At 52.6% G+C, this 19,496-nt stretch overlaps 1 protein-coding gene across 4 annotated transcripts in view; it reads right to left on the bottom strand.

Moving 5' to 3' along the window:
- WHRN (whirlin) overlaps positions 1-19,496 on the bottom strand; it is an 88,591-nt gene that overhangs the window by 49,583 nt on the left and 19,512 nt on the right. For all 4 annotated transcript variants that reach the window (XM_030858904.3, XM_060300571.2, XM_030858905.3 and 1 more), the window contains exons 2-3: positions 14,437-14,655; positions 4,637-4,762 (exon numbers count right to left, since the gene is read on the bottom strand). In XM_030858904.3, the coding sequence (XP_030714764.2) occupies positions 4,637-4,762; positions 14,437-14,655 (345 nt within the window). The remainder of the gene's footprint in view (positions 1-4,636; positions 4,763-14,436; positions 14,656-19,496) is intronic.

The following is a 19,496-nucleotide window of genomic DNA, read 5'->3' as shown; positions in this document are numbered from 1 at the left end:
TCTGACTGCCTGCAACTGAGAAGCAAACTAACGTAACTGAGGAACTTCTATGGAATATTTTTCCTCGGCCTTGTTTCAAAATGGAAACTGCTTTTTGTTGCTGTTTCCGTGACTATAAAACTAGTATTTGCTCCATTCAGACACTGTATAAGGATGTAAAGAATAAAATGAAAATCGTCCATAATCTTCCCACCTCGGGATAACCACGTGTAGACGTTTCTCTGGGCAGATTTTTGTATATGTATACAGTATGCATGCGATCCTGACAGACACGTGGTTTGGCAGTCTGCTTCCCACCCAATAACATACCGTGGACATCCTTCCATATTAATAACTGCAGATCTCAAGCATCATCTTTTCATGGCTGCAGTCTTGGGTGCATTATACACCCTGTGTGATCTGGCTGTTCGCCTCCTCAGCATCACCTGGCACCTTCTCCCTGCCTGGCTTTCTGCGTTTGGCCAACTCTGGTCTTCCTTTGCATCCTGGAACACTTCCTTCTGCTTCAGGGACTCAGCATTTTCTGTCCTTTCTGCCTGAAATTCTCCTTTCCTCTTTCACATAATTAATTTTCTCCTTTTAAATTTCAACTGAAATGTTTCTTTCTCCAGGAAGCCTTCCTGGATATCTACCACCAGACAGAGTTCCATGTACTTTGCCATCCCGGTATTTATCACAATTGTAATTAAACAAACAGTTGTGGAACTTATTCCGCCCTTGTCTTCCCACTAGAAAGTAAGCTCCAGGAGGTCAGGGACTGTGTCTGTCTGGCTCAGCTCAGAAGCCACAGGGCAAGTACAGTGTCTGGCACTCAGGAATCCTTAGTATATATCTGCTGATTAAATGCAAGGAAGGAAAGGAGGGGCAGCCAGGGAGACCCACTGCCTGCATGTAATGCCCACTTCCTTCCTTCCTTCCACACAAAAGAGGGATCTGCCAGCAGGTTACCTACTTTGGCATCTCTCAGTGGGTATGGGAACCTGCAGGTGAAGGAGAACGGATCACGTTCCTGTGCCTGCGCACCCACTGGTGCTCTCAGGCTTGGAAAATGTGCAGATCTAGGAGAAAGCCTCAGAGATCCGCCTGCCCAACCGTTCAACTGCTGACTGTCTGAGCTGGGAGACTGAGGCCCAGAGAGCAGGGGACAAGTCCACCTTCACACAGCTGGTCAGGGCAGGTCCTAGGCCTCCCATTCCCCCCAAACAGGGCAACCCTAGGCTCTGTGAGGCCTGGGTTCAAATCCCAGTTCTGACATGAGAAAGAATTTGGCCTTTATCTCCATGAGGCTTGGTTTCTTCACGAGAAAACTGGAGATGGTAACACCCACATTATCACTGGGAGGCAGTGGAACATGGTGGTTAAGAGCATGGACTTGGATTGAGCAGGTGTGAGTCCAAATCTAGCGCTTCCTAGCTGGCGACCTTGGGCAAGCTGCTTACTATTGTTCTGCCACCTGTCAAAGAGGGAGAAGGACATTCCTTTTTCATATACTGTTGCAAAAATTAGGAAGACAATGTGAAGCATTTAGCGCAGTCCTAAGATAGTAACTGCTCAGTAAGTGGCTAACGCGATAGCAAAGCTACCACCTGTCAGTAATCAGAGGGGGAACGAGAGAAAGAGAGAAACAGAGAGGGAGAGAGAGAGAGAGAGATGCTCAGTCCTCTCCGGCCAGAACCTAGCATGTCATCTCTCTTGCACGCTGCTGCTCCCCGCTCCCGTTTTCTCTTAACATGGATTCAGTAAGAGTGTCTTCACCACCAACAAAGTATGGAACCTGCTCATGCATTTGCTGTCACTGAAGACACTGCTTACATCATCGCACAACATCCTCCCTAAGAAGGACCAGAGGAAAACTGCCCTCAGGCCTCAGGAAGAGGAATAACCAGGCTTCTCCAGCACAGCTGGTCTGTTTTCATCTTACAAACGTCCCTGACCTGCTTCCCTCTTTGTGTTGGCTGCCGGGAAGCTTGGAGTCAAATCTGTGTGCTGCCTGTAGCGGTTTGCAGCCCCACGCAGCGAGTGTTCTCGGAAGGACTCTCACCTCAGCTTTCTCTCTTTCTCTCTGCCTCCAGTTTTCTTCCTTCCAATTTCCTCACTTAATTGTTTAAAACAATCTTTACTGTGTGTCTAGAAACTGACTTGAATCTTTTTTGAAATTTTGGGGAAAATAAATGGCATTAAAAATGCATACAGGCTAAACACAACGTGCTATGCTGAACTGGACTGTATCCTAGAATAGAAAAGGGGCATTAGTGGGAAAACTGGTGAACTCTGAATAAAGTCTGTAGTTTGTTTAACAGTATTGTACCAATGTTAGTTTCTTAGTCTTGACAAATACATCATGGTTATATAAGATGTTAACATTAGAGGAAGCCGGATAAAGAACAAATGGGTAATTTCTTTGCAACTTTTCAGTAAATCTAAAATTAATACAAAATAACAAAGTTATTAACTACAATCTACATATAGAATACCATGAGATTGTCTCCTTTTGGAGTCCCAACAAGGAATCATCTTTACTCGCTGAGAGCATAGCAAGCCGGAGACCCAGGGCATTTCAGAATCACCTGGAGCCTACCAACATTTGTGGGGCATCTACTCCTCTCCCCACCCCCGCCCAGGCTGGCCTGGTAACCAGCATAGCTCTAGAACCAGAATTCTGATTCCCGGCTTTGCCTCTCACAGCTGTGCAGCTCTCTGAGTCCCAGATACTGCGCCTATAAAATGGGCTAACGGAAGAACTGCTTTCGCAGGAGTGTTGGGAGGTTTAGGTGATTTTATGACATAAAGTGCTTGGGAAAGAGCAGACTGTCTCAGTCAGTCTAGGCTGTAGAACAAAGCACCACGGACTGGATAGCTTAGAGACAACGGACATTTATTTCTTGGAGTTGTGGAGGTTGAATGTCTGAGATCAGGGAGCCAGTGCGGTCAGGTTTTGGGGAGGACCCTCTTCTGCGGTGCAGACTGCCAACTTCCTTCTCATTGTATCCTCCCAAGGCGGAAAGACAGCCAGGGATCTCATTGGGGTCCCTTTTCTAAGAGCACTAATTCCATTCATGAGGCTCTACCTTCATGACCCAATCACCTCCCAAAGGCCACACCTCCTAGGATCATCACTTTGGAGGTTAGGGTTTCAAGGTATGAATTTGGGAGGAACACAAACATTCAGTCCATAACACAGACCCTGAATAATTTTAACCTTTATTTTTAAGGTCACTGTGAGTTTGTTCCTCATTTTTTTCTGAGAAAGAGATGCTATATATTATTATTATCTGGAAGAGGGAAGGGAAACTCAGAGAGGTAGAGGGATTCTCCAAGGTCACACAGCTACTAAAGGAAAAGCAGCAAAGCTGGGATCTGGACTCCAGAGCCAGAGCTCTTCCCATTACGCCGTGTTTCCTAAGAGAACCCCCCGAGCCACGGCATGGAGGATGAGGCTGCAGTCTCATTCCTGTCTCTCTGCCACTCCAGCCTCATCCTTTGTGGCTTGGTGGGGGAAGAGGTCTCCTGACCACCACTCTGATCTGCCATGACCCTTCTTCTCATCCGCAGAGAGAATCCGCTTCCCTCTGTCAGTGGGGCATTCAAGGCCCTTTGTTAGGAAGGCACGACCTCATCTCGTGCCTTCGTTCCCAGCCTCACATGTGGCTATAGTTGCCCATCCAGTCACACACGGTCAAACCACATGGCTCCTTCAACCAGACAGCTCCACAGCCCAGCCCATTTACCCAACAGCCTCTCTCGTCCCACAAGATGTGGCTCAAACGCCACCTGTGCCCAGGGTCACTGCTGCTGTGGCATCCCTGCCACCAGGATTTAGCCCCAAAGCATGCTGCCATTTATCTAGGCGACTAGGTGTCCTGAGTCCAGTGCCCTTGTGGACAGTCTCTGCCTCACTCACTGCCACCTCCCCCCCCAAAGCTCTGAGCCAGTTCCTGGCCCTCCCCAGAAGGGGATACAGTGTAGCAGTTAAGACCGTGGGCTTTGGAATTAAGACAATTGGGCTCAAACCCTGCTCTGCAACTGATCAGCTGCATGACCTTGGACAAGTCTGTTTAACCTCTACAGGCCTCAGTTTCCCCAACCGGGAAATTCGGGTAATAACATACTACCCCACGGGATAAGGTTCAATGAGATGATATGTGTAATGTCAATTACAGCTGCTGGGTGCGCAGATAGCTAATTGCTGGTTGCTCTGGATCAAACGCCAGCCCCGAGGCTGCCCGGTGCAAACCCACCCCAGCCTGCAGCTTCCTCTCCTCTTCCCTCTCCGAGTACCGCAATCAACCCTGAAGTCGGGGCCATCACAGGCCATCAGCAGTGTTTCCAAAACAGCAGCTGGGCCTGCTGCCCAGCAGCTCGTGGGGGGCTGCACTGCTCTGCGGACGGCTAGGAGAACTCGGGGCTCGGGAGTGGTGGCGGCTCCTGCTGCCCGCTCTGAGCTCTGAACTAGAGCCGTGCAGCCAGGGGAGGGCTCTCCGCCGGGACAGGTCCTTCGCGTGGGGTGCCGACTGCTCTGCCGGACGTTCCGTTGAAATCAGCTGCACAGGGCTCCACACACAGGTCTTTCCCTCCCTCGCCCCAGCACGTTCAGCCTGGCGCCCCATCCCCTCCCTGGGAGTCAGGGGTCTCTCACCTTGAGCCCGCTGCTTTCCGCTTCAGAGCCCGGGTCCACGCCAGTGATGTAAATGCCCAGGCCGTACTCGGCTCCCCCACGGATGGTGAGGCCCAGGGACCGGCCATCCCCCAGCACCAGGTTCACCTGCAGGAGGGAGGGAAGAGAGTATTCGAGGGCCTGGAGGGCACCAGGAACCTTGGGGGGGCGGCAGGCTAAAGACACCCCCTCCCATACTCTGACGGGCACACCTATTCGGGCCTGCAAGATCTCCTGGAACATTCCGGTTTCTTCCCCAGCTCTGCCCCTGGTTTGCTGGGTGACTTGGGGAAGCCCCTCTCCCCTCCGTGGGTCACAGGTACAAGTGCGGTAAAAGGAAGGCGCTGAGGAGAAGACCTCCAGGGACCCCTCGGGTGCTAACACTCTAGACACTCCAGGTTTTCACGTGGTCCTCACAGCATGGAGGCCACAGACTCTCTAGGCCTCCACTGACTGCCCTTGACTACACGCCCTTCAGTCAGGGAGTACCCGTCAGGCTGCGGACCCTCCACCCAGCTCCCTCACCTCCTATCCTCCCACCTTCGGATCAAGGCTAAGTCCAGGTGCAGGGCCCCACCACCTGCCACCCCAGGGGTCTCCCGCCTCCCCAGGGGTCTCCTGCTCTGCCATCCATCCTGAGAGGCCACGGCAGTGTCGCTTCAGCAGCCCTTCATTCCACAGACACAGGGAGCGCCCACTAAGGGCAGACCCAGTGCCAGGCCAGGGGATGTGGAGATGACCCAGACACAGGCCTGCTCCCAAGGGCTCAGAGTCCTGAGGGGCAGAGAGACCAGTAAACAAGCCTTCACGGTACCGCGTGATCAGAGCCAGATGGGGTGACTTGCGGACTGTGTGGGTGCAGAGGAGGAAAAATGGTCCCGCCTGGAGGTGCGGGGGATGGGTGGGGAGGGGCTTCCTGGAGAAAGTGACGTCTCTGATGAGATTGGAGGGTGGGCAGGAGCCATCCAGGCAAGGGTAGGGCAAGGGCAAGACGGGCATTCAGGGTCATGGGACAGCAGGAGGGGAGCACACGTTGCACAGGACCGGAGAAGTGAGGCACTGTGGCCAGGGCAGGGAGCGCCGGGGGTGGGATGGGGGCTGGGGAGGTGGGTGACTGGGCAGCAGAGGCTGGAGCAGATTCAGGAAGCCTCAGAATCTATGCAGGAACATGCAGGTTAGGTGTGCCTTGCGTCTGAAAGGGGAACTTACAAAAAGAAGTGGCCAGAACAGCTGCAACCTATCCCAAAAGGACAGAAAACATCCCGCAACAAGTTAAGACCCAGTGACATGTGAGGGGCCTAAAGAGAGCACAGTGTGACCACCCGCAGGAGAGGAAGGGGTGGAGGTCCCGGTGGGCATCAGGGGAGGACAAATGTCATGGTGTCAGGCAAGCCATCCAACTAGCTTTCTACTTCGGAAAAGTCATTCATCTAAGAGTTATCAGGGGCTCTGCACCAGCCACCAGGAGAAGCTTTTTACATTTATTATCTTCCTTCTTCGACCCCCCCCGCGGCCAGAGGTCAGCGGGGTGGTGCTGAAGAGGACTGACTCAAGTCCAAACTGACCAGTGGGGGCCCGGCTGTGTGACCTTGGGCAAGTTACTTCACTTCTCTGTGCCTCAGCCTCCTCACCTAGAAAATGAGGATGAAAATAGTGTCTGCCTTATAAGGTTACTCGGGAGAGGATCAAATTGAGAGACAAATGTAGGCTAGGCTCTGGCCCCCGGTAAACGCTCAATAGATGCTAGCCACTGTTGGTGCTACTTTGCACAGGACAAAACCAGACAAGGCCACACAGCCGCAGCTGACACCTACTGGCTGGCAGGCCACTGTCGGGGGAGAGCCCTACACACAGAACGACTCTACGTGGTTTGGTTCTAAGACTGTAGACTCCGCAGCATGTCAGGGAGGCCCATCCCTGTGGGAGAGTGCCAGGCCGTGCCGCCCAGTGGAGTGGCCCCAGCCCCTTTAGTCTAGAGCCAGCCCCCCACCTCTTCATCAGACACCATGGCCACATTATAAGGAGAGCATCCGTGAGGCCCACAGAAGGCTCAGGGGGACTTGTGAGCAGTCACCCAGAAATGTCAGAGCTCTGGGAACAGCAGGCTCTGGGGACACTTGAAGTCGGACTCGGGAACAACTTCCTAGCCCCCTCCCTCCCCCATTGCAGCTCCAGGGCTGGGATAGGTTTGAGGTGACCTAGGTGCACCCTGGTTCACCCTGGTCCCTCATCACATCCAGGTCTGTGTGTTTGGGAGGTGACAGTGTGGTGGCTGCCTGTGTAGACTCTGAAGCCAGACTGTGGAAGTTCAATCCCGGCAATGACACTCGCTAGGTGTGTAACACTGGGCAAGGTACTTCACCTCTCTGTGCCTCAGTTTGCTCATCTATAAAATGGAAAACAATCACAGCAACTTTATTGGGTTGTTGTGAGTGATGAACGGGTGTATCTACTTGGAGCACTTAGAATCATGACTGCAGAAGCACTCACACAGCATCAGCTATTGTTATCATCTTCAAAATGTCCCTCTTGGGTAAGCCATGGCGCTGAGCTTGGGCAGGTATGATCTGGAAAGAATGAGGAAGCCTTCTTCATGCGAGAGAATGAACATGGGATGCTTCTTAGACCAGGGACAGGTTGTGCGCATGTGAGCCGGTGCTGGTATTCCATCCAGTGCAAACCAAACCCCAACTCCGCACTGGGCACAGATTCAGGGGAGAATCTAACTGGGTCCCTGTCCTCAGAGGAACCCCTGAGCTGGAGTATTGGCTGTTGATGGCTCACAGCTGAGTGCCTGCCAGGACCTGCCTCACCTATGGTCACAGCCTCCCTGGAGCAGCTCCCATCCAATGACTAGTTGATGCAGACGAGCGAAAGCCTGACCCCTGCCTCAATTCAGGACAACCTTGCAAGTCACCCCCAGCTCCAGAGCTCCCTTGGGACCAGCCAAGGCCTCTGCAGAGATGGTATCACAGCCTACTCCTCTCTCCGCCCGGTCCTGTATTCCTCATGCCTTTTCTGGTGGGGTTCCCAGGGCATTGCATTGCTGCCGTAATAAATGACCATGGATTTAGGGGCTTAAAACAACACAGATTTATTATCGCAAAGCTCTGGAGGTCAAAAGTCTACAGTGGGTCAACAGGACTGCATTCCTTCTAGAGGTTCTTGGGGAGAACCCATTTTCTTGCCTTTTCTAGCTTCTAGAGGCCACCTGCATTCTTGGGCTCATGGCCCCATCCTTCATCTTCAAAGCCAGCAGTGTAGCATCTTCTGATCTCTCTCTCTCTCTGCTCCTGGCATCACACCACCTTTTTCTGACTCTGACACTCCTGCCTTCTTCTAAGGACACTTGTGATCACATTGGGTCCATCCACATAATCCAGGATAATGTCTGTATCTCAAGGTCCTCATCTTAATCACACCTGGAAAGTCCCTTTGCGTGTAAAGTGACCTGTTCACAGGCTCCAGAGATTAGGAGGTAGACGTCTTTGGGGCATCATTATTCTGTCTACCACAGGCACATTCCTCTTTCAGGGAAATCTTGGTCTCAGAGTCCATTCCTGGGAGCCCAACTACAGGCAGAGCATCCCAGAAATATGACCTCCAAGCCCTGAAGGCCGAGGGGGTCAACCAGGGCAAGGGGAGGGCAAGAACGTGTGCAAAAGCTCAGGAAAATGACAGGGAAAGGCCCCCTGGGATCACTGCAGGGTTCTGTTTTGTGGGAGAGTGGCAGGGAAGGCACTAGCCTGTGTGGGGCAGTGAGCGAGGTCAACAAGGCTGGGCTTCAAGCAGGGGAGAAAAGGCTCAGATTCGGATTTTAGGAAGACTACTGGGGAGGGCTAGCAGCAGAGGAGGCCAACTTCTGGAGCTCCTTTAAGACAAGGTGTGTGCCTTACAATGCTGGTGGGATGAGGGAAGGTGAGCTTCACACCTGGGGGACGTCAGTGAGGCTGGCTGAGGACAGAGTGGCAGCGCCCGCCTCAAACCCGGATGGACCCTTCCTGCAGGCTGTGCTGCTGGGGCATGGAACAAGTCAGGCCTGGCCTGGGGGCCTCACACCAAGGCTCCAGCCCAATTCACTTGGTGGCGTGGGTCAGTCCCTCCCCCATTCCCACCCCAACCTGGTCTCTCCAGCTCTGGGACATGAAGATTCTGGGGGGAGAGAGCAGACAGGAACCCAGGAGCACACAGACGGCTGTGGTCCCCGCCTTTGAATACTAAGGATGAAAACAAGCCCTACTGCCTGCCAGTCACTTCCCCATAAATCCTTCACATGGGAATAAAACGGAGTCTTCACCCCAGGACTGTAATAACAGACCTACCAACAGCAGGGTATCTGCTTCAATCACCTGCTGGAAACTCCACCAGCACTTGGCAGGAAACAAAACTCACCTATGGGAAAGGGCACTAAGCTGTGACAGGCAGCCCGGCACAGTGAAAAGAATACCATTCCCACCAATAATAAGAATATAATGATAACTTACTAAATCAACTGGTTACTAAACGTATTGAGTCCTTCCTAGATCCCAGGCACTGTGCTCAGCACTTTACATGCCTTACTTCGTTGAGCCCTCTTTCCTCCTTTACGATTTCTCTTATTATACCCATTTTCCAGGTGAGGAAAATGAGGCCAGAGAGGTGAAATGACACGGCCAAGGTCAAACAGCTGGCAGAGCCCAGGCATTTAATCAGCTCACTGCACTGCCTCCCACAGGCTTGAGTTCGCATCCTGGTTCTACCCTTTACTCCTGGGCAACCCTGGGGCAGGGCCTGTTGCTTTTCTGATCTTCAGTTTCCCCATCAGTGAAATGAGAATTGCACAGCTTGCCCGGCGCAGGCACTGCCATCCCCCTTCCCACCTTTCTCTAGAACCCCAACCCTGTCCAGGAAGCAGCATGAGCACCTCAGGAGATGACATCAATAAACATCTGGGGACAAAAATGATATGAAAGGTACTAGCACCTAGGAAGCATTGGATAAATGATGGTTGTTACTGCAATGAATTACTATGCCCCAGGCACTATCCTCTGTGCACATGGTTTATTGATTCTTGAAACAGCCCCATATGGCTGCTATGACCATCCCCAAACCATGGCTAGGCAAGCTTAAGTGACTCACCCAAGGTTAAGTGACTCACCCAAGGTCACACAGTCAGGGAGTTCTGATACCAGGTGCGATACTGTGATTTATACTAAGAAATATATATTTTGTCTTTGTCTTCGTTCCTGGCACTGAGCTCCTGAAACCTTTGTAAATTCCTAGGTGATAAGAGCACTAAGCGCATCTGTTGTTCTAATGAGGTGACTCTGATTGGGCTCCTGGAGGGTGGCTGGTCCCCAGAAAGACCAAGCCATGATTAGAAGCTTGGGATTTTCAGCCCCACCCCAATTTCTCCAGAGAGGGAAGAGGGGCTGGAAGTGGAGTTAAATAACTGATCGTGCATGGGACTTCCCTGGTGGTCCAGTGGTAAGGAATCCACCTTGCAATGCAGGGGACGCGGGCTCGATCCCGGGTCAGGGATCCCACATGCCGCAGGTAGCAACTAAGATCCCACATGTCGTGGGTAGCAACTAAGCCTGCGTGCCACAACTACTGAGCTTGCGCGCCTCAACTAGAGAGAGAAAACCTGCACACCACAACTAGAGAGAAGCCCACGTGCCACAATGGAGAGTCCGCGCACAACATTGAAGATCCCGCATGCCGCAACTAAGACCCGTCGAGGCCAAAAATAAATAAATAAAATTTTAAAAAATTCATCATGCCTACATGAAGAAGGCTCCATAAAAATCCCAATAGTATGGGGTTCAGAGAGCTTCTGGGTCAGTGAACAGGTGGAGGTACGGGGAGAGAGGTGCACCTGGAGGGGGCATGGAAGCTCTGCGCCCCTTCCCACATAACCTGCCCTGCACATCCCTTCCATCTGGACGTTCATCTGTATCCTTTACCGTATCCTTTTATAATAAACTGGTGCACAGTAAGTAAACTGTTTTCCTGAGTTCTGTGAGGCACTTTAGCAAATTAATCAAAGCTGAGACGGGGTCAGGGGAACCTCTGAGTTACAGCCGATCAGCCGGAAGCACAGCTGATAACCTGGACTTGCAACTGGTATCTGAGGTGGGGACAGGTAGGGGGCTGTTTCACGGGACTGAGTCCTTAACCTGTGGGACTGGACGCTCTCCAGGTAGACAGTGTCAGAATTGAGTTAAATTGTAAGACATCCAGCTGGTGTCGCAGAGAATTGCTTGGTGGGAGACCCCACCCCCCAACCCCACATCTGGTGTCAGAAGCGCTGAGTGTGATGGTAAAGGAGAAACACAGGAAACCTGTAGGTTTTTCTTCAGAGCCGGTCCCAAAGGTTCCTCGCCTTCCATTCCCAGCTGGGCCCCAGCCTGAGCTAAGGGGCAGGCCCCTCCGTATCTCTGTGGCTGCTGAAGGCATGAGCTTGGGGGAGAAGCCGCTGCTGCAGAGGGTCTGCCTGCTCAGCCTGGAGCAGGGCCTTGGGACCGATAAACCACTGAGACTTGCTCACTTGCTCATGGGCCAGTGACCCTGGCAGGGGGCAGTAGGGGACTTTGAGCCCTGCATCTTAATTCAGTCTTTCATGTAATAAATACTTACTGAGCACCTCCACTGTGCCAGGCACTGATCCAGGCACTTTGGGCGTACCAGGGCCCAGAACCAAAAGCCTTTACACAGGGTGGGGAGAGGAGGCCCTACCACTGTCTCCATGTTACAGAAGAGGAGATTCAGGCTCAGAGAGGTTATGTAACTTATCCAAGGTCACACAGCTGGCAAGTGGTGGAGCCAGGACTTGAACCCAGGCAGCCTGGTTCCAGTGTCTTACTCTCCCTGCCACGCTGACCCCATACTATCTAACTCCCACAACAGATCTGTTCCAGTTTTTTCATACAGAGGCTGGTGGTTAGCCCAGAATGGAAAGCTGGAACACTGAACAACTCTGCACCCTATTCGCCTCTGACGATGTGGGAGGCGAACGTGATAACCGCTACACTACGGAAACACCTGCCTCTGACGATGTGATGGTGACTTGAGAGCAGACAGGCTTGATTCCCAGAGGCGCTACCTGTGTCCTTCCCTTCTGTTCCTTCCTTCAGCCTCATGGGGTGGTTCTCACACTTCAGTGTGGAGAAGGGCATTCCTAGCAAGGGCTGCAAAACCAGAACCAGCTTCAGTGGACAGCTTAGGAGGTTTTCAAGGGTAATTTTGCTACATGTGATTTTTACATCACTACTGCCCTGAGAACTCATTTCCCTAGAAGGTGTGTTCTCACTGGGGTTGAGGTTAGGATTTTTGAAGTTTGGCACGGGAAGTCTGGGAGTCTGGTCGTGGCTATCTGGAATATTAGCTGAGACCAGGCTGCCGGAGAGAAGAGAATCAGGCCAGGGGGCCAGAAGTGAGGGCTCCAGAGACATTTCCCCCATGCCCTTCCTCAACAGGAAAACGGGGGCTCCATGTTGTGTCAGCAAAAGGAGGAACGGGGTCGGGGTGTGTAGAAGCTTCAGCCTGGAACTATAAAATCTGTGGAGGCTTCTCTGGTGTGGTTCAGGGTATTTCCTGCCTCCTGAGGTATCTGGGTCCTCCCTGGAGCATGATTCCCTTAGCCTTTGCCCTCTACATTCCTATATACGTTACTCTGAGACTCCCCGAGGGCACCTTACACCCTCCCAATCCTCCCACCCACTCAATTCCAGTGGCAGGGTCCTTCTCTCTAAGACTTGAAGATGCCATGCTCATTCCCACCTCAGGGCCTTTGCACATGCTGTCCTTGCTGCCCGGCATTTTCAGTGCTCAGAACGGTACGTGACGGCTCCATCTTCCTCTCTCAGTCTCTGCTCAGAAGTCGTCTCCTCAGAGAGGTTTTCCCCGCCCACCTCATCTGAAGCAGAGCCTCCCTCCCCACCACTCTCTAACCCACTTCCTGATTTCATTTCCTTCCATCAATCTTCACCACCTTAACTACCTTGCTTATTTATGCTCATTTCTGAATTTTTGTCTCATGCCTCCTATGACTTCCAAACTCACTGGAAGCTTCCCCAGAGCAAGGCTTCATGCCTCTTGCCCATTTCTCCATTCCCACCTCCCATAACAGCGTCGGGCATAGGTGCTCACTAAGTGTGGGCTGACTCGTTCAATGCGTCCTAGTTGCCGCAGTGCCCCCTGAATGTCGGATTTTGCATCTGTAAAATGTGCATAAGGACACCTACCCCATGGGGAAGCCACGAGGATTCAGTGAGATGCTGTAAGCACAGAGCCAGCACGTGGTGAGCTCTTACTATTCTAAGTCCATGCCCTATACAGGGAAGAGCTTGAGAAAAAGATAAAGTTCACTACCCACCCTGGAAGGCTGGCCTTGAAAATGACTCAATGCCACAGGCTGTGCCGCTTTCTCAAGATGGCCAGGCGGGGAGGGGGATATGAGCCCACCTCTGCAACCCTGGCCACCTTGAAGAAGCCCAGGCAGGCTCTGACGGTGCGTACGAAGTGGCTACCCCACTGCCTCTTGCCTGGCACAGAAGCCCCCGCCATCTTTGCTGCTTCCTGCATATCGACATTTGAGCAAAGAACACAAAACACATTAAATAAATGTTATGGTCTTATGGACAGGAAAAGAGAGCTGAGAAACAGTCTCCAGAGGGAAGGCGGTTGGCTCAGAGCCCCAAGCTGTGTCAAGGTCTTAAAACACCAGAGACCAAAGTCATGGTCATGCTTTGACCATGGTCATGGTCACACCAAAGTCATGCTTACAGGAATGACTTTCTTGGTCCCAGGAGCAACCATAGGGCGCAATGCAAACAGCACCTGGAGTGAACCTTAAATATCAGGGGGACCATCTCTCAGTCCTTTCTAAAGAAACAGTCATGGTCTCAGGGAGGAAGACTCTGTAGGGGGCATCTATTGATGCCCCTGGCCGTCTTCTTCAGGTTACAACACCCCATGGTGCTTTGGGCTACAACCCCTCCTCCACCGGCCACAGTCTTGGTGTTTCTGTCAATCAAAGGGCACCTCCCCGCCAGCCAATCAGGTGCTCCCTCCCTGGAATATGAATCTTGAGGGGAAGGATGCAGAGAACAGAAACCATGGGGATCCCTTTCTTCCTGGAGACTGCACCCTGAGTCCCTCAGCTTCAGTTCTGGGGCTGCCCACAGCCTTCCAGTAAATTCTGACTTTGTGGAAGGTGACCAGGACCGGTTTCTGGTTTCTCTTCCTTACAACCTGAGACCCACACTGCAAAGGGCGCCCTGTGGAGCTTGGAGTCCTGGCAGCTGCGTGTGCCCATGGCCTGGGTCTGGACCACTGAGAAGTTTTAAATCATCTCTAGTGTAAATCATCCGAGCTTTCTCTCTTCCTCTTTCCACTCTAGGGGCTACAGGGGGACTAGGCTTCAACCAGAAGGGGGCGGTATCCCAGAGGATGGCAGACGGAGAGCAGAGCTGCCCCATCAGCCTAGATGGCCCCCTTTACTCTGCTATGTGAGGGGCAGATAATCCAGCTTATTTAAACCACGGTGTTCGGGCTCTCGTTGCAGCAGCTGAGTGTGAATTACGATAAGTGGTGCATAGGTTAAAATGAAAAGACCCTTCAGTTGGGACTTGAGGGAGAGACGAAGGCCAGAGCCCCTACAGCCCAACCCCCTTCTTCCGGCCTCTAAGAAACTTCCCTATTCTGGGCTTGGCAAGGAGAATGTGGTCTTCATGGCCAGGCCCCCATTCCCAGCCCTCCACCTCCAGGAGGCCCGGCGAGGCCAAGGCCCAGAGGCTCACCTTCTTCTCATCCCCGCCTTGCAGGAGGTGTAGGGTGCTCCTCCGGTCACCCTCGTGCTGCTGTAGGGTGCTGCCATGGGGTTGGGGCAGGCCCGAGGGCGGAGAGATGCTGCGGCCTTGGGGGTCTACCCAGGTGTAGATATGGTTGGTGACGTAGCCGCCAGGGATGCGCCCCGTTGAGTACACCGACAGCACCAGCTTCTTGGAGCCCTTGAGAGCCTAGAGAGAGAGAGAGACACACAAGTTAGCAGGAAAGGGGACGGTGAGGGATTATCCGGAGCTTGCTTACTCTCAGGCCCCCGTACATGGAGTAGGCGACCAGCTCGTAAATGTCTTCCCTTTACTAGCCCTCAATTTTGTCCTATGGAAATGAGAACACCTGTCTCACCCCACTCCGGCCCCCATCTTGAAGTAGTCCAAACACATGCAATAGGACCTCTCAGCATACCTGTGCAGAACGGAGTTAACAGAGCAGGCCTACAACTGGATCCTTACGAGGGCCTGCTGGGCGGGCCTCTGGGAACTTGCATTCTGAGCGTCCCCACCATTCCCTAACTAATAAGGGCAGCCTGCCGTGCCTGGATTATTTGTGCAAACCACGTGGGGGTCTGGGATGTGGGTACAGACGGAGGTGCCCACCTCTGGTGCTGAGTCTCTAATGAGCATCCCTGGTAGACAACGTTTCACACGTGTTGTTACAACTCAGTGCTGGAGGAATCAAGCCCATCCTGTGTGACTGCACAGAGAGGACTCAGACGCTTCTGCCTGGCTTCCCGCAGACTTTGCCTCGCCTGCTGCTCCTGTGCTCACTGGGCTGTGTATCCTTTTGCTGTAACAAATCTTAGCCACGAGCTCAATCATATGCTGAACCCGTGAGCCCTTATGGAAACTGGGGGTGGCCTTGGTGACCCCGATAAATTACTAGACAAGAGAGTCAAGAGCTAAAAATACTGATACTAATGGTAGCTTAACAATGATAAAGGGCCTGTATGTATGAGACCCTCGGCTCTGTACCCGCTTTATCTCCTGAAATTCTCATGGAATCCAATTCAGTGGGAGAGGGATTCCATGATTTAGTGGAAGGAAACAAGGGAAATAACCTGCCCGCACAGCTAGTAGGGGGTTCCTTTCGTACGGCAGCTAATTTTGAGTGTGCACACCACCCTGACTCAACACTTTCTAGTGTGGGGATGGAAGAGCCACAGGGAGAGGTGAACCCAACTCTGAGCCCTGGGAGCGGCCATGCTGTTTTCCCATGCTGCACCTGTACTGACATGAAGCCCTTTATTCAGGGAGACGGTCACTTAGCACTGGGATTAACAGCAAACAAACCCCTAAACCTGGGACTCCTGAGCCAATGACAGATAGCACCTGCACGTGCCGTTAAAATCGCATTTTACAATCATTACAGAGTATTTGTAAGGCCACGGATGTGTGATACATTTTAATGTTAAGTGCGGTCAGAAGGATATAAATCCTGTCTTACAGTGTGGTCTCAGTTATGTTAAGAGAAAAATTACACAGGAAAAAAAAAAATGAAACTGAGGAGTAACGTGCCAAGATGCCAGCAGTGTTTCTCTCGGGGTGGCAGAATTCTGGGTGATTATTATTTTGTCCTTCCTGTTTCTCAATATTTTCCAAATGTTCCGGAATGAAGGTATATTCCGTTCAACGCTAGAAAACAGCAACATACATAAAAGGGTGGGGAGGCACTTAGCTCTCTGAATCCGTGGAGCACTGTGTTCTACTGACCCCCCAGTTCTCTTGGCAGACAAAAGGGGTCAAGGGTGGGGCTTTCAAAGACAGTGGGGAGCCCTGGCTGGGCGGGGCTGCCAGACAAGGACACTGGGCCACAGGACTGGACACTCTGACATCTGAACCTCTTCCAGAGGAGGACGGGCAAGCTGGAGGGATAACGGGTGGAGGGATAACGAGAGGATGGCAGCTCTCCAAAATCCTGCTTGTGAAATAGATTTCTTTTTTTTTTTTTTTCTGTACGCGGGCCTCTCACTGTTGTGGCCTCTCCCGTTGCGGAGCACGGGCTCCGGACGCGCAGGCTCAGCGGCCATGGCTCATGGGCCTAGCCGCTCCGCGGCATGTGGGATCTTCCCAGACCAGGGCACGAACCCATGTCCCCTGCATCGGCAGGCGGACTCTCAACCACTGCGCCACCAGGGAAGCCCTGTGAAATAGATTTTTGAGAAGATGAGCAGAGAAAGATTGTACAGTGTTCTTTTCACATTCCTTGGGACTTCCCTGACAGAACAGTTGGGAAAATAAAGCCTCTGTGAAGTTTGAGGTGCAGGATGGAGGAAGCCGTAGACCAAGTGGGCTTCTGCCAGAACCCAGGGCATGAACACCACCTGCAGAAGCCACTGCAGCCTCTGAGCGGTCTTCCGGACCCTCTGCCCTGCCCCCTGCTCCCTCCTCCGTGAAGGCACTGCTGCAGCTCTGATGCTGCTGCAACTGGCCTGCCTCTTCTTTGCTCCCTTCCCTGGACAGACGGTGAGTCTGAGCCCCATCACTCATCAACAAGGGCTGACCCATCCTACTGTGTGCTGGGCCTGGAGAGAGCAAAGTGGGCACATCCTCACGGCACCTACAGCCTGGAGAGAGACAAGGCTCCGTCAGGCGCACAGGAGGTCCTCAGAAAAGCCTGGTTGCCCTGACTGGATGAGAAAGCACATATATGGCCTCCAAAGGAACCAGAGCGTGCACAGGCATCATCCCGCAGCCACCTTCCTCATCTGATCCAGAAGGCTGCGCTGGAATTAGGAACAGGGAAGGCAAGTGGAAAGAATGGACGTTGTGCATTTGGGCAGAACTGGATTTAAGTCGCTTCTGTCACTTGTAGGTCAGGAGCCCTGGGGCCGGCTGCTTCCTCTCTGAAAGCAGCACACGTGGGATGCAGACAATACCCACCTCTCAGGATTGCGTGGGTTAAAGGAAACAGTGTGCTTGAGGGCCAGGCCTCTGCACACAGTGGGGGATCAGCAGGCAGCAGAGCCCACTCGCCTCTCCTCCCAGGAGTGTCCGCATTGAGAAGGGAAACCAGGTGTAGATAAGCATTGTCCAAGGAGTTAAAAAAAAAAAAGAAAAGAGGTGTCTGAGAGAATGAAAACCAACGCACAGTGCATGATTTGTATTCTGTATGGCTGGCAGGAGTGGCACTCTCTTGGTCAGTTCTATAAATAGGCAAGCAGCAACCTTGAGAACCGAGAGGATGTTAATGACATTGATGAGAACACCACGGAGAGCTGGCGCCGGAGAGGGCCTGGGAGGTCACTGAGTCTCCCAAGTGCTGCCCGTCCCCAGTGTGGTACAGAAGGGGACACTGGCAACCCGAGATGGGAAGGGACCGAGAGGGTACAGCCCAGACACAGGAGGCCAGCACTGGACAAGCCTCTTCGCCTCTGCACCTCAGTTTCCCCATCACAAGCCTGTGGGACCAGGAAATCTGACGGCCGCTCAAGCCTAGCCCATTCTGGAACCTCTGACATTGGCTCTTTGGGGGGTAAATAGAGGCTTTCCTTGGGTCTTGGAGAGCACGAGTATCATCATCCATCTTTATCTCCCTGGCAAAACTGAAGGAAAAACGAGATTCCTGAGACAGCACTTTCCACATCCAAGCAGGCTCTGGGAATATGGTCTTGGTGCCGTGGCCATTAGAACCCAGAGGGAAGGCCTCCATCCACTGTGCTTTGACTAAACCTTGTGCGTCACGCAGGGAAGGCGAGGAGGGGATGGTCTAGGAATTCAGTTTCTACTTTCTCATTGCCTTCTGGTCTCCTTTTTTTACAAACAATCGCTTGCTTATTTTAAAAGGGGTCACTGAACGGAGGGGTTAATTCCTAAAAAGAGCTGGCTGGTGCTTTCTTGCCCTGACAACCCTTCCGCCTGCCTTCCACACTTACTCACCATTGCTACCTTGATCCCCGAGGCTCAGGCCACCTGGAGGATAGCATGGTTAGGTGCCCAGGCCATTCATTTCACAGAACTGGTGGCTTCTCTCACTGGCGAGCCTAAGGAGCAAGCAGCCCTACGCAGTAGGGCAAAGTAGAAGGAACTCTGGCTGTGAAACCGAGACCCAGGCATGTCCCTGTTGTGCCCCTGTCCTGCTGGGTGGTCGGGGGCTACGTCCTCCTCTTGCTGGGCCTCGGTTTTGCCAACTGGCAATGAACAGGCTGGAATCTCTGATTGCTAAGGTCCTGCCCCAAGTTAAACATCAATGTCCTCTGGTTCATTGCTGTATTTAGAAGAAAAGAAGTTGCTATCAGGTCCCTGAACCAGATCTTGAACCTGGAGGCTCTGAGGTTCCATATCAATTGGGAGGGACCAAAAGGGTTTAAGAAAACACCAGGAGAGCAGACGGAGCACCTCGGGTGTTGCAGGATGCACCCCCAACTCGGCACTATCATGGGCAGCAGAGGGACCTTCAAAGGGACCTGAGGACTGGGTGGGGACACACTCCAGTGGGACTACAACTGTGTTTCCCTGCTCCTATTTTTTTTTTTTTTTTTTTTTTTGGTACGCGGGCCTCTCACTGTTGTGGCCTCTCCTGTTGTGGAGCACAGGCTCCGGACGCGCAGGCCCAGCGGCCATGGCTCACGGGCCCAGCCGCTCCGCGGCATGTGGGATCTTCCCGGACCGGGGCACGAGCCCGTGTCCCCTGCATCGGCAGGCGGACTCTCAACCGCTGCACAATCAGGGAAGCCTGCTCTTTGTAGGCAGCTGCTCATGTGTGGTAAATCACATCCAAAAGCTACCTTAAAGCAGCCTGCATGCTCTGCCTGTGACTGTGGGTGACTGTCAACCACACCCCTCTCCTGCTACAGCAACCTGCAGAATCAGCCGGTCTTCTGAATCAACTGCTTATAAGCTGTGCCACCTCACAAAAGTTACCAAACCTCTCTGTTCATCTGTTTCCCTTCTGTAAAATGAAGATCCCTTTTCTACTCTCCCTTTAGGTAGAGGAACTCTATCAGCACAGTGCCTGATACTTAAGAATCCAATGAGCTAAGGCTAAAAAAATCCCATGAGATCTAGGGAAAGTCCACGGC

This window comes from Globicephala melas, chromosome 6, assembly GCF_963455315.2.
Source record: "Globicephala melas chromosome 6, mGloMel1.2, whole genome shotgun sequence".
NCBI lineage: Eukaryota > Metazoa > Chordata > Mammalia > Artiodactyla > Delphinidae > Globicephala > Globicephala melas.
Note: the sequence above shows the minus strand (reverse complement) of the source record. Positions and strands in the feature narration are given on the sequence as shown.